The following is a 15,980-nucleotide window of genomic DNA, read 5'->3' on the forward strand; positions in this document are numbered from 1 at the left end:
AAAATACTGCGCCGGGGATGGCGACGCACCAAGATTATTGTGGTCAAAGTCTGTATTTTGTGTACTGCAATTCTTGTGTTGTGGAAAATTATATATATACATACATTATAGATAGATATAAATAGATAGATATATATTCTTTTAGAAAATTCCATGTTACTTTAAATTCTATGTGTATATGTGCACAATTATAGGCCAGCTTGTATTGACAATAAAGTAATGACCTATTCTTTTCTATTGTACGCCATTCGACTATATTCTACTCTATTCGACTCTATTCAACTTTACTTTATTCTACTCTACTCGACTCTATTCAACTTTACTCTATTCAACACTATTCTACCCTACTCTATTCGATTCTAATCTATTATACTCTACTCGACTCTATTCAACTCTATTCTACCCTACTCTATTCGACTATACTCTATTCAACTTTACTCTATTGTACTCTACTCAGCTCTACTCTATTCAACTCGACTCTGTTCAACTCTATTCTACTCTACTCAACTCTACGCTATTCTACTCTACTCTCTTCTACTCTACTCAACTCTATTCAACTTTACTCTACTCTATTCTACTCTACTCGACTCTATTCAACTCCATTCAACTCTACTCTATTTGACTCTACTCTATTCTACTTTACTCTATTGTACTCTACTCAACTCTACTCTATTCAACTCTATTCTACTCTACTCAACCCTACTCTATTCTACTCTACTCTCTTCTACTCTACTCTCTTCTACTCTACTCTCTTCTACTCTACTCAACTCTATCCTACCCTACTCTATTCAACTCTACTCTATCCAACTTTATTCTACTCCACTCAACTCTACTCTATTCAACTCTATTCAACTCGACTCTATTCAACTCTACTCTATTTGACTCTACTCTATTCAACTTTACTCAACTCTACTCTATTCAACTCTACTTTATTCAACTCCATTCAACCCTACTTTATTTGACTCTACTCTATTCAACTTTACTCTACTCAACTCTACTCTATTCAACTCTACTTTATTCAACTCCTTTCAACCCTACTTTATTTGACTCTACTCTATTCAACTTTGCTCTACTCTATTCTACTCTACTCGACTCTACTCTACTCTCTCATATTATTTTCAACTCTACTCAATTTGAATCTATTCAACTGTACTCTATTTGACTCTAGTCTATCTGACTCTAATCTTTTCGACTCTGTTCTACTCTACTCTATTCGATTCGACTCTACTCTATTCAATTCGAGTCCACTCTATTTGACTGTATTCGACTCTACTTTATTTGACTCTACTCTATCCGACTTGACTTTACTCTATTTGACTCTATTCAACTCTACTCTATTCGACTTTACTCTACTCTATTTGACTCTATTCAACTCTATTTGATTCTAGTCCATTCAACTCTACTCTATTAGGCTCTATTCAATTCTACTCTATTCGACTTGACTCTACTCTATTTTACTCTATTCAACTCTACTCTATTTGACTCTACACTATTTGACTCTATTCAACTCTACTCTATTCAATTCAACTCTATTCTACTCTATTCGACCCGACTCGACTATTTGACTTGACTCGACTGTACTCTATTACAATTAAAAATAATATCTTGCATTCTGGATTTATTACAAAAAATATTTTAATATTGCTGATTACGGTTACAGCTTAATAGTATACTTTTTCGTGATATTTTTATTTTTTTGAACGGAATATTCGAGTTTTCGCCATCATTTGAGATATTAAAACAATAAACAGATTTGTAACAAATTCAGAATATTCAATCAACCTATTTATTTCATATTTTTATTTTTGAAAATCGCTAAAAATCTTAACTGAAAACATTGTCATTAAAGCCCCAATGTGTAGTATTTGACCACTAGATGTCACTGTATTGTTTGGTGCCAACGAAAAGCAGTGTCACAGAGCACAGCGGAGCAGCAAGATGCCTGACCAACATGGCGGTGACATTTAGGTAGGGATTTCACTATCGAGAATAACATTAGCGTCATAGTTCAGGATTTTTGCCTTTTATTCAAATGAATGTGTTTTAATTTTACTGAACGAATTGTTTTTTTTTCCAGTAGGAGGCACTAAATATGACACACTGTCCCTTTAATATATAAAAAAAAAAAATCTTATCCCTGCACATTTTTACCTTTTAAAGGAGGAAGCCCTCCAATTTCCTTATACTTGTAAAATGACAAAAAAAGGACATTCATTTATTCGAGTGTTTTAATAATGTGTTATGCAGGGTGTCCACAATAAGGCCCGTGGGCCGGATCAGGCCCGCCAAGGCAACAGTGAGAAAAGTGCAAGAGAAAAACAAGCTGAACTTTTTAAATATGTCCACTTGATGTCGCCAAAGACAGGCGCCGCTCACAAAGCAACTGGAGCAGGAGGTAATTCTCTCTTCTTTATTTAAATTTCCTTTCTTTATTCATTTATCTTTCTCTCCTTCTCTCTCTCTGTCTTCCCTTCTTTCTTTCTGTCTCTTACTATCGTTATCTACCCTTTTCTCACTCTTTCTTTATGAATCCTCTCTTTCCATCATTCCTTATTTCTTTCTGTCTTTTTTCTAAACCTTGCTTTCTTTCTCTTTAACTTTCTTTCTTTCTCTGTCACTTTCTAACTTTTCATACCTCTTTCTTATTCTTTCTTTAATCCTGTTTTTATTGTTCTATTTCTTTCTCCTCTCTTTTTTTCTCCTCTCTTTAATCTTTTCTTTTATTCTCATTCTCTTTCTATATTTCTTTCTTTATCTCTTACTATCTTTCTTTGACGACATATTTCTCTTTTTAGAATCCTTTCTTTTCATCTTTCCTTCTTTCCATCTGTCATTCTTGCTCTCTTTAATCCTTGCTCTCTTTCCCTCTAACTTGTTCTATTTTTTTCTCTGTGGCTTTCTATTTTTTCCTACCTCTTTCCTTTTTTTAATCCCGTTTTTATTGTTCTATTTCTCATTTTCTCTCGTCTCCCTTTTCTCTCATTCTTTCTCTTCTCTTTTTTTAATCCTTCATGTATTTCTCGTTCTCTTTCTATATTTTCTTTCTTTCTCATATCGTCTTACTTTTTCTACCTCTTTCTCTCTCTTTGATTGTTGCTCTCGCTCTGTTTCTATCCTTCCTTCTTTCTCTTTCTTCCTTTCTTTTTCTACATCTTATCTATTTTTATTAATCATTTGTTTATTTCTCTCTATTCTTTGTCTCTTGTTTTCTCTCTTTTCTCTCTCTAACCTCAAAGCCTTAATCTCAAATGATGACTCCTGTGATTGGCTGGCAACCAGTTCAGGGTGTCCCCTGCCCACTGCCCGATGATTGCTGGGATGGGCTCCAGCACCCCCGCGACCCTACTGAGGATAAGCGGTGCAGCTAATGAGATGAGAGACTCCTAATTGATCATATTACATAACGACGCCGTTTCAGTTTGGGGGCGCGTGTTACGTCACTTTGCGTTTCCGGTCAGTGACGTCATCTCACGCCGTCCCTTTGCTCAAGCGATCGAAAAGGAGGACCGAGTGGCGGATCGTCAATGACAGCATGGCGAACCGAGACGACGAGTATGATTTTCTCTTCAAAGGTAAATCAAAAGAAAACTAAAGTCGTTTTGGCCCATGGACGTCAATCGATCAACACGCGCGTCATGAGCACCACCCGCTGCCAATGCTTTGCGGCTAATGCTAACTCGTTCCCCCGGTTTATTATGACACTTTTTGTCGAGGCTATTGCCAAATATGTCATCCCCTACTTAGATCATATCCCCGGTTACTAAGTAAACAAGTGATTATATTTTCATCCATTTTTGCTCGGTTCCTCTTCTTTGCGCATTTTTCGGGAGGGTGACAGCCTAGCATGCTAATGGCTAACGCTAGCTTATTGTCAACAACGCATTTGGGGGATTAAACCTGCACGCAGGAAATAGATTTTGGCAAACTATTATATAATTTCAAGTTGTCATCGCAAAGGCAGAAATAAGCCGAGAGCGATTGAGGTTTATCTGGTGTTTTCCTGGCACTGTTCGAACGCAAAAGCTTGTCAATTAGTCAGTGTGCACAGGTGGTAATTTTCCCCACGCCAACGTTAATTATTTCTAATCTGATGATAGATTTTGTGGATTAATTTGAGCACAGATATATTTGTGTCTTTAATTGGGTGCAAACTCTCTGGAATTGACGTGTATCTATCTTGGTCATATCCCTCAAGAAGGGTGACCGACAGCAAGACACACATGCAAAAAACACACACAAACATTTTGGACAATGGCCAGCCCAAACAAGTTGAGCACCTCGGCACCTAAATTGGTCATGCTTCCGTCTCTCCAGATGAAACGGCCTTGTCACTCGGGTCAGGGTGACAACAGGGCCCGACAGCTTTCACTGGTTTACCCCTGCCGCATCATACAGGTGCCCTGCCCATCCCTTAGAACGCATCCAAACATCCCACTATCCTTTCACAACACCTTTCCACTCATTCCTATCACCAACAAGAGCTCTAGCTTCCATTATATTTACACCTCGTTAGTCAAGTCAAGTCATTTTTATTTGTATAGCCCTAAATCACGAAGAGTCTCAAAGGGCATCACAGATTATTACACTATATTACACAGACTATTTTTCAGCCGACGAGAAGAGTAGGTTATTCATATGCTATGGAGTAGAAGTGAGTTTTAAGTTTAAATTTAAACATTTCCACTGAGGTTGCAGATCGGATCTCAGGGGGAAGAGCGTTCCACAGCACCGGTGCCCGGATGGAGAACGCTCTCGAACCAGCAGAACACTTCTTTGCTCTCGGGATCACCAGAAGACCGGCACTCTCAGATCGTAGGCTTCGGACCGGGACGTAGGGGCAGATCAGATCTGAAAGATAAGAGGGAGCAAGTCCATGTATGATTTTGTACAATACTAAGAGAACTTTGAAGTCACATCTTTGGCTAACTGGGAGCCAATGCAGGTTAGCCATAATCGGTGTTATGTGATCGTACTTTTTTGTCCTAGTTAAAAGCCTCGCTGCGGCATTTTGTACCAGCTGAAGAGACTTGATTCTAGACTTCGGGAGACCGGAGAGTAGTGCATTACAGTCATCGAGACGGGAGGTAACAAATGCATGAATTATAATTTCCGCATCCGACTGAGACAGTATTGAACGGATTTTAGCAATGTTACGAAGTGTAGTGGACAATGTCTGCGCCTGTCACGCAGAAGACCGGGGTTCAATTCCCTTACGGGATAGTTATTAGAACCCTGCAGCACAGACAATTGCAAACTCCAGACTACTATGACATCATTCCCTGATCTAAAACCTACATGAGGGCAAGGGAAAGCTCAAAAACATTTCAAGTCAAGTCCTGTTTATTTGTGATGCCATTAATCACAAGGAGTCTCAAAGGGCTGCACAGACCACAGATTATTGCAAACCACAGACTTCTTACAACAACCCCTTAGCTAAAGATTTCCCTGACTTAAAGCTTTGTTCCTGGATTCACAGGTAGTTTAAGTGAAGATTTTGTGTATGCACGCACCCACTTACTTCTTACTACTTGTTCTTCTTACTGCTTGTTCTTCTTACTAGTGGGTTCTCCTTACTACTTGTTCTTGTTCTTCTTACTGACACTCCTGGCATAAACTCAACAATAGTCTGATTACCATTGCCATAAAATCACAGGATTTATTTTATTAAAAATGATTCAATTACATTTTTTAACATTATCATATTTTATAATTTTTTTCATTTAATGTCAATATTCACTCTTAGTCATGAATAAAAAATGTTTTTGATTTCAAGTCCTGGACTCTGCAGTCTTTTTAACAGTACGATAAAATGATAAATGACTATGCCAGTATTTAGGATGTGGTTAAACTTCTCATCTCATCTCATCAGCTGCACCGCTTATCCTCAGTAGGGTCGCGGGGGTGCTGGAGCCCATCCCATCAATCATCGGGCAGTGGGCAGGGGACACCCTGAACTGGTTGCCAGCCAATCGCAGGGCACATGGGGACAGACAACTCACTCGCTCATTCACACCTAGGGACAATTTGGACCGGCCAATTCACCTGAAATGCATGTTTTTGGAATGTGGGAGGAAACCCGAGTGCCCGGAGGAAACCCACGCAAGCACGGGGAGAACATACAAACTCCGCACAGGAAGTCTGGAGCTGGATTTGAACCCACGCAGGAGTTTCCCAAGACATGAACTGTGCCGCACATGCGCTAGTGGTTAAACTTATTCTTATTAATATTATTTTAACACTATGGTTTGTGTTTTTTCAAATTATCATTGTTTTCATACTACATAGTCTGTCTTGCTGTGAGTAAATAGGTACCGTGTTGTGTTTGCAAGGTTTATCATTGCTTAATAAGGGGAATTCCAATTATTAATAAAGGAAGAAATGACCTGAAGTTGACAGGTATGGTGAGAAAATATATTGTATTGTTATCGCCAACATAGTTTTGCTTTAAAAAAATTGTTCGTAAAGATTTGGGTGCATGTTTTGTCTTGTTTTCCCAGTCTGTCCTTTGAGGTTTTTGCATTCACCTGTGTTCATCAGCCCAATTACTTCGATAAATCCATTTTTATTTTTCGTTTGTTTTTGGCGATGCGGGAGGTGTCAATTGTAACTAAATATTTCTTTTTAAACTCCACTTCTGTCTCATGGTTCCCACGGATGCTTGACAAGTCTTGAAAGGCATTGAATCTGTATTCTAAAAATAAAGCTTGTTGGGACACCATTTCCCTTGGTGTGTCTTGGGCAAGTACAGCCCGGTGGCGCCCATTCCTCTCTAGGACTAAGAACTCTCTATAATAATTGTTTTTCTGCCTGTCTGCAGTGGTTCTGATCGGAGACTCTGGGGTGGGCAAGAGCAACCTCCTGTCGCGTTTCACCCGCAACGAGTTCAACCTGGAGAGCAAGAGCACCATCGGGGTGGAGTTCGCCACTCGCAGCCTGCAAGTGGACGGCAAGACCATCAAGGCTCAGATCTGGGACACGGCTGGACAGGAACGCTACCGGGCCATCACCTCCGCGTAGGTGGCTCAGAGGGAGCCCATTGGTTTTTGTTTGCTAGCTAAGTTGATAGTGTATTCTCCTTTCTAGTTACTACCGCGGTGCGGTGGGTGCTTTGCTGGTGTACGACATCGCCAAGCACTTGACGTACGAGAACGTGGAGCGCTGGCTGAAGGAGCTTCGGGACCACGCCGACAACAACATCGTCATCATGCTGGTGGGCAACAAGAGCGACCTGAGACACCTCAGGGCCGTGCCCACCGATGAGGCGAGGGCCTTCGCTGGTGAGTTCTTGTTAAGAAAACCGTATGTGAAAGACCCCCGGATACAACATCCCTCCGGTGGGGATTGCAAAATACAATTGCTGTATGGAGGGGGATAAATAAATAAATGAGTGTGTTGTATAGTAAGTACTTATGTGTTAAATACCATGTATGATTATATCTACATATAAGGGGAAAAAATGAGATACCTTTTTAGTGTGAGGTGACTTGAGCTGGTGCAGTGGGGTAGCAAGGGGATGCACGGTAACAGCGAATTCAAAATGAATTGGTTTAGGCATAGTGGGGGCTGGTAAAGCATTTGTGTATATGTTAATGTTCTGCGTTTATTTAGCGCCTTTTAAGTCAATAAAGCTCTCCCAAAGCGCTTCACACTTACTCATTCACACACACACACACTCACACACCGATAGCAGGCATCATCCATGCAAAGCACCTACCTGCTTACCATCAGGGATTCAGGGTCTTGCTCAAAGACCCTTCAACATATGACCAGAAGAGCTGGGAATCGAACCTGTTACCTCTTGATCCAAAGACGAGGATTTTACCTCCTGAGCTACGGTCTTCTTTGTTGTTGTGTCCTCCGTTAAGTGAACTGCACTTGTGGAGCCACGATCCGTTATATCCGTCATAGCGCACTTTTGTCAGGCCTGGTGGCTCCTTTTGTCATGAATTTATTTCTGTTTAAATTACACTGCGCAGCTGCAAACCATTATCCACTATCCCCATATTGATGTGAGCGGGAACTGGCAGAAGGCTCGTTTTTAGGTGTGGCGTACAATGATCCATCATCTCCGGTTGACTTGCTGAGAGCAGGAGCCCAAAAAGCTTATTTGGTCACGCACGGCACTACTTTTTTCCCATTTACACCTAAAATTAACTCTACTCTTGCGGATCCATTATCCCTGGAGTAAGAGCTTGCAGTTCGGGCCGATGCTATTTTCACCCTTCTATAATGAAACACACTGTTATGGCTGTGATCCATTATCCCCAGTCAACAATTTCTGAGCAGGCGCTGAGAGCAAATTTGTGTCATAAACGCCACCTCTTTTTTTCCCATTCTTTCCACTTAAAATTAACAGCGCCTGTGTGATGCAATCCATTATCCCTCGACCATATGCCTGTGGGGTTCTGCTCCCCATTAACTGTGATTAAGAAGGAATTAGTTGTTAAGAAAATGCTGCAAATAAGGCCTGATATAAGATGTTATTTCACAATGTGAAGTGAAAATGTCATAAGGTGGGGTCGCTGTATCCCGGGGGTCTTCTGTTAATGGAAAATGGGTGTCAGTGAATAATCTCTCTTTTTAGAAAAGAACACGCTGTCATTCATCGAAACGTCAGCCCTCGACTCCACAAACGTAGAAGAAGCCTTCAAGAACATTTTAACAGGTGAGCACTATTAATCCGAAACTACCGTAAATTTAACAAAACCACCAAATCCGTTGATCTATGAAATATTAATACCAGAGCCCGCGTCAAATATCAATATAAATAGGCTACCTACTTAGCCCGCCGAAAGACCATCGACACCTCTTTCGACCATGACAAGTTTGTTTTCATGGTCGTTAGACTGTGACAACCTCTGAGGGCTTGTATTGACGCATTGGTTACCCAATGAAATACCCTACATCATTCTAATCGATTCTTTACGCAGGATTATCACGCGCAAGTGTGCACAATCATAGATTGATTTCTACAAAGAAAAGTCAAACATTTACAACTCTTTCACAATGTCTAAAAAGTTTGTAGTGTTGTGAACGGATCATCTTTTTAGAAACGCCTAAACTTACCATTAGAAAAGTGTGTAAAATAGTGTTTAGTTTTCATGATCAAACTTGATAAGGTACCAGGTAAGGCTTCAAGCTCTTGTCTCACATGTTTCCCAGCTAAGATATCCAACTATTCTATTCTTTGTGTGTTCCACAAACAATCGAATGCCTTTTCGTGTGTCGACTACATCGCTGCTGCTTAAGTGTTTGTGTTCTCATTTCTGTGACCTAGGTTTAAGTCCTCTTGCATACAATGTTGATCAACAGTGACACCTAGCGACTGATCAATCATTGCACGGATATACTGGTTATACATGAAACAATGGAATGCATCTTGTGTATGCAACACAGATCACTAAAGTCACATTTTTGGGGGCTTTTATAGTAGGGCTGTAAATAGCGATTATTTTGATAATCCATGAATCGGTCGATTACGATGAATCGATCAGATTGTTAAAAACATTTTTAAGCAAATAAATAGTGCACATAACAGAATAACCTGTAACTTTTGCAAAACAAACTAAGAAATAAATTCGATTTTACGTGTAGCAACATTTTATCTGTCAAACTGTTATGACGAATTGTTTTTTGGGTTACATCTTTGATGATAAACGTTCTCAATGTGCAAATTATATATACAGCCAAATGCTTTAAGAACCTGTCTTCCCCTTGCGTTTATATAAACATATCAACGAAAATTGTTCTTTTTACGCTTATTTTCAGGTTATTCCTTTGTTTCTGCAACACCTTGTTGTCTTGAAAATGGTTAACGTTGTAGTCTGATCGTTAAATGGCAATTTGTTTGCAATGATTCCATTTTCAATTCAAAAAGACGCTTTTAAAAAAAACGGCCTCGTGGCGCCCTCTGCCGGGCCATAGGAGTACTACACCCTACCACTTTAGAGATCCGATGTACATAAGTGATTTAACGTGCTCAGAATTCGCACAACACGAGAATCGGTGAGGTAAATAGTTGCTAATAATCAATATTATCGATTCGTTGTTGCAGCCCTACTCTATAGTTAGGATAATTTAATGCATCGTGGCTTATTGATGACTCATTTTCCCGTTTTGGTTCCAGAAATCTACCGAATCGTCTCTCAAAAGCAAATGGCCGAGCGTAGCGCTCACGACGAGTCGCCGGGCAACAACGTGGTGGACATAAGCGTCCCCCCCACGAGCGAGGGCCACAGGGGGCCCCGAGTGCAATGCTGCCAGAATCTGTGACCTTCATCCTCATTCATCACCTGAGACGAGTCTCATTTTCCCCGTCGCAAAGCATTTCAACGCAGACCAAACAGTGTTAGTGACTTCTCGTCTCCGACTGCATCATGCCAAATATGTTTATAAAATGTTGCCGTTCTGTATTTATTGAACGCTTAATTGCTTATAGTTGTCGGTGTTACTTTTTTTCTTAAGTTTGTTTACAATAAAATGATCAAACTTTAAATGTCGTCATTGTGAACTTCATAACAAAATTCAAGGCTATTAATGGGAACTCATGTGGAAGCAAGGGTGTAAAGTACGCCATCTGGTGGGGACCTGTAGTAAAGGCTTTTACAGGTACGTACTTGGAATCATTTTTAAAGCACCATTAGATGGCACTGGTGAATAACGCTGCAACGTGATCAGTGGCATTGTTTCGACACACTACCCCCCCTTACGTAATTTTTTGACATTTTCAACATACTAACCCCTTAGGGTTTTTTTTTTGACATACTACCCCCCCTTACGTTTTTTTTTTTTCGACATGCTACCCCCCCTTACGTATTTTTTTTGGGGGGGGGTTCAACATACTAACCCCTTAGGTTTTTTTCTCAACATACTACCCCTCCTTAGGTATTAACATTTTCGACTTACTAACCCCTTAGTTTTTTTTTTTCAACATACCCCTTACCTAATTTCTTGACATTTTCGACATACTACCCCTCCCTACGCATTTTTTCGACATTTTCGACATACAAACCCCTTAGGTTTTTTTTTTTTTTAATTTTCGACATACTACCCCTCCTTAGGTATTTTTTTGACATTTTCGACATACTAACCCCTTAGTTTTTTTCAACTTTTTTGACATACTACCTCCCCTTACATATATTTTTTTAAATTTTCGACATACTAACCCCGTACGTGTTTTTCGACATTTTCGACATGCTACCCCCTTACGTATTTGTTTTTTACATTTTCAAAACACTAACCCCTTAGGTTTTTTTCTAAACATTTGACATACTACCCCTCCTTAGGTATTTTTTTTTTACATTTTCGACATACTAACCCCTTAGTTTTTTTCAACTTTTTTGACATACTACCTCCCCCTACGTATTTTTTTTTTGAATTTTTCGACATACTAACCCCTTGTTTTTTTTTCAACATACCCCTTACCTAATTTCTTTTGACATTTTCGACATACTAACCCCTTAGTTTTTTTCAACTTTTTTGACATACTACCTCCCCTTACATATATTTTTTTAAATTTTCGACATACTAACCCCGTACGTGTTTTTCGACATTTTCGACATGCTACCCCCTTACGTATTTGTTTTTTACATTTTCAAAACACTAACCCCTTAGGTTTTTTTCTAAACATTTGACATACTACCCCTCCTTAGGTATTTTTTTTTTACATTTTCGACATACTAACCCCTTAGTTTTTTTCAACTTTTTTGACATACTACCTCCCCCTACGTATTTTTTTTTTAATTTTTCGACATACTAACCCCTTACGTGTTTTTCGACATGCTACCTCCCCCTACGTATTTTTTTTTGAATTTTTCGACATACTAACCCCTTGTTTTTTTTTTTCAACATACCCCTTACCTAATTTCTTTTGACATTTTCGACATACTAACCCCTTAGTTTTTTTTCAACTTTTTTTGACATACTACCCCCCCTTACGTATTTTTTTGACATTTTCGACATACTAACCCCTTACGTGTTTTTCGACATGCTACCTCCCCCTACGTATTTTTTTTTTGAATTTTTCGACATACTAACCCCTTGTTTTTTTTTTCAACATACCCCTTACCTAATTTCTTTTGACATTTTCGACATACTAACCCCTTAGTTTTTTTCAACTTTTTTTGACATACTACCCCGCCTTGCGTAAATTTTTGACATTTTCGACATACTAACCCCTTGTTTTTTTTTCAACATACCCCTTACCTAATTTCTTTTGACATTTTCGACATACTAACCCCTTAGTTTTTTTCAACTTTTTTTGACATACTACCCCGCCTTGCGTAAATTTTTGACATTTTCGACATACTAACCCCTTGTTTTTTTTTCAACATACCCCTTACCTAATTTCTTTTGACATTTTCGACATACTAACCCCTTAGTTTTTTTTCAACTTTTTTTGACATACTACCCCCCCTTACGTATTTTTTTGACATTTTCGACATACTAACCCCTTAGTTTTTTTCAACTTTTTTGACATACTACCTCCCCTTACATATATTTTTTTAAATTTTCGACATACTAACCCCGTACGTGATTTTCGACATGCTACCCCCTTACGTATTTGTTTTTTACATTTTCAAAACACTAACCCCTTAGGTTTTTTTTCTAAACATTTGACATACTACCCCTCCTTAGGTATTTTTTTTTACATTTTCGACATACTAACCCCTTAGTTTTTTTCAACTTTTTTGACATACTACCTCCCCTTACATATATTTTTTTAAATTTTCGACATACTAACCCCGTACGTGTTTTTCGACATTTTCGACATGCTACCCCCTTACGTATTTGTTTTTTACATTTTCAAAACACTAACCCCTTAGGTTTTTTTCTAAACATTTGACATACTACCCCTCCTTAGGTATTTTTTTTTTACATTTTCGACATACTAACCCCTTAGTTTTTTTCAACTTTTTTGACATACTACCTCCCCCTACGTATTTTTTTTTTAATTTTTCGACATACTAACCCCTTACGTGTTTTTCGACATGCTACCTCCCCCTACGTATTTTTTTTTGAATTTTTCGACATACTAACCCCTTGTTTTTTTTTTTCAACATACCCCTTACCTAATTTCTTTTGACATTTTCGACATACTAACCCCTTAGTTTTTTTTCAACTTTTTTTGACATACTACCCCCCCTTACGTATTTTTTTGACATTTTCGACATACTAACCCCTTACGTGTTTTTCGACATGCTACCTCCCCCTACGTATTTTTTTTTTGAATTTTTCGACATACTAACCCCTTGTTTTTTTTTTCAACATACCCCTTACCTAATTTCTTTTGACATTTTCGACATACTAACCCCTTAGTTTTTTTCAACTTTTTTTGACATACTACCCCGCCTTGCGTAAATTTTTGACATTTTCGACATACTAACCCCTTGTTTTTTTTTCAACATACCCCTTACCTAATTTCTATTGACATTTTCGACATACTAACCCCTTAGTTTTTTTTCAACTTTTTTTGACATACTACCCCCCCTTACGTATTTTTTTGACATTTTCGACATACTAACCCCTTAGTTTTTTTCAACTTTTTTGACATACTACCTCCCCTTACATATATTTTTTTAAATTTTCGACATACTAACCCCGTACGTGTTTTTCGACATTTTCGACATGCTACCCCCTTACGTATTTGTTTTTTACATTTTCAAAACACTAACCCCTTAGGTTTTTTTCTAAACATTTGACATACTACCCCTCCCTAGGTATTTTTTTTTTACATTTTCGACATACTAACCCCTTAGTTTTTTTCAACTTTTTTGACATACTACCTCCCCCTACGTATTTTTTTTTTGAATTTTTCGACATACTAACCCCTTGTTTTTTTTTTCAACATACCCCTTACCTAATTTCTTTTGACATTTTCGACATACTAACCCCTTAGTTTTTTTCAACTTTTTTGACATACTACCTCCCCCTACGTATTTTTTTGACATTTTCGACATACTAACCCCTTAGTTTTTTTCAACTTTTTTGACATACTACCTCCCCTTACATATATTTTTTTAAATTTTCGACATACTAACCCCGTACGTGTTTTTCGACATTTTCGACATGCTACCCCCTTACGTATTTGTTTTTTACATTTTCAAAACACTAACCCCTTAGGTTTTTTTCTAAACATTTGACATACTACCACTCCTTAGGTATTTTTTTTTTACATTTTCGACATACTAACCCCTTAGTTTTTTTCAACTTTTTTGACATACTACCTCCCCCTACGTATTTTTTTTTTAATTTTTCGACATACTAACCCCTTACGTGTTTTTCGACATGCTACCTCCCCCTACGTATTTTTTTTTGAATTTTTCGACATACTAACCCCTTGTTTTTTTTTTTCAACATACCCCTTACCTAATTTCTTTTGACATTTTCGACATACTAACCCCTTAGTTTTTTTTCAACTTTTTTTGACATACTACCCCCCCTTACGTATTTTTTTGACATTTTCGACATACTAACCCCTTACGTGTTTTTCGACATGCTACCTCCCCCTACGTATTTTTTTTTTGAATTTTTCGACATACTAACCCCTTGTTTTTTTTTTCAACATACCCCTTACCTAATTTCTTTTGACATTTTCGACATACTAACCCCTTAGTTTTTTTCAACTTTTTTTGACATACTACCCCGCCTTGCATAAATTTTTGACATTTTCGACATACTAACCCCTTGTTTTTTTTTCAACATACCCCTTACCTAATTTCTTTTGACATTTTCGACATACTAACCCCTTAGTTTTTTTTCAACTTTTTTTGACATACTACCCCCCCTTACGTATTTTTTTGACATTTTCGACATACTAACCCCTTAGTTTTTTTCAACTTTTTTGACATACTACCTCCCCTTACATATATTTTTTTAAATTTTCGACATACTAACCCCGTACGTGTTTTTCGACATTTTCGACATGCTACCCCCTTACGTATTTGTTTTTTACATTTTCAAAACACTAACCCCTTAGGTTTTTTTCTAAACATTTGACATACTACCCCTCCTTAGGTATTTTTTTTTTACATTTTCGACATACTAACCCCTTAGTTTTTTTCAACTTTTTTGACATACTACCTCCCCCTACGTATTTTTTTTTTAATTTTTCGACATACTAACCCCTTACGTGTTTTTCGACATGCTACCTCCCCCTACGTATTTTTTTTTGAATTTTTCGACATACTAACCCCTTGTTTTTTTTTTTCAACATACCCCTTACCTAATTTCTTTTGACATTTTCGACATACTAACCCCTTAGTTTTTTTTCAACTTTTTTTGACATACTACCCCCCCTTACGTATTTTTTTGACATTTTCGACATACTAACCCCTTACGTGTTTTTCGACATGCTACCTCCCCCTACGTATTTTTTTTTTGAATTTTTCGACATACTAACCCCTTAGTTTTTTTCAACTTTTTTTGACATCCTACCCCGCCTTGCGTAAATTTTTGACATTTTCGACATACTAACCCCTTGTTTTTTTTTCAACATACCCCTTACCTAATTTCTTTTGACATTTTCGACATACTAACCCCTTAGTTTTTTTCAACTTTTTTGACATACTACCTCCCCCTACGTATTTTTTTTTTGAATTTTTCGACATACTAACCCCTTGTTTTTTTTTCAACATACCCCTTACCTAATTTCTTCTGACATTTTCGACATACTAACCCCTTAGTTTTTTTCAACTTTTTTTGACATACTACCCCGCCTTGCGTAAATTTTTGACATTTTCGACATACTAACCCCTTGTTTTTTTTTTCAACATACCCCTTACCTAATTTCTTTTGACATTTTCGACATACTAACCCCTTAGTTTTTTTTTCAACATACCCCTTACCTAATTTCTTTTGACATTTTCGACATACTAACCCCTTAGTTTTTTTCAACTTTTTTTGACATACTACCCCCCCTTACGTATTTTTTTGACATTTTCGACATACTAACCCCTTAGTTTTTTTCAACTTTTTTGACA

General features: G+C 37.9%; 1 protein-coding gene across 1 annotated transcript; it reads left to right on the forward strand.

Moving 5' to 3' along the window:
* Positions 1-3,406: 3,406 nt before the first annotated feature.
* Positions 3,407-10,495, forward strand: LOC148355892 (ras-related protein Rab-11B-like). The gene is made up of 5 exons (XM_088350360.1): positions 3,407-3,572; positions 6,818-7,013; positions 7,084-7,277; positions 8,585-8,665; positions 10,127-10,495. Exons 1-5 carry the CDS (start codon positions 3,533-3,535, stop codon positions 10,270-10,272), a joined length of 657 nt encoding a protein of 218 aa, XP_088206486.1. The 5' UTR covers positions 3,407-3,532; the 3' UTR covers positions 10,273-10,495.
* Positions 10,496-15,980: the final 5,485 nt, after the last annotated feature.

Source organism: Urocampus carinirostris, chromosome 12, assembly GCF_059441175.1.
Source record: "Urocampus carinirostris isolate Australia breed hairy pipefish chromosome 12, RoL_Ucar_1.0, whole genome shotgun sequence".
Taxonomy (NCBI): domain Eukaryota; kingdom Metazoa; phylum Chordata; class Actinopteri; order Syngnathiformes; family Syngnathidae; genus Urocampus; species Urocampus carinirostris.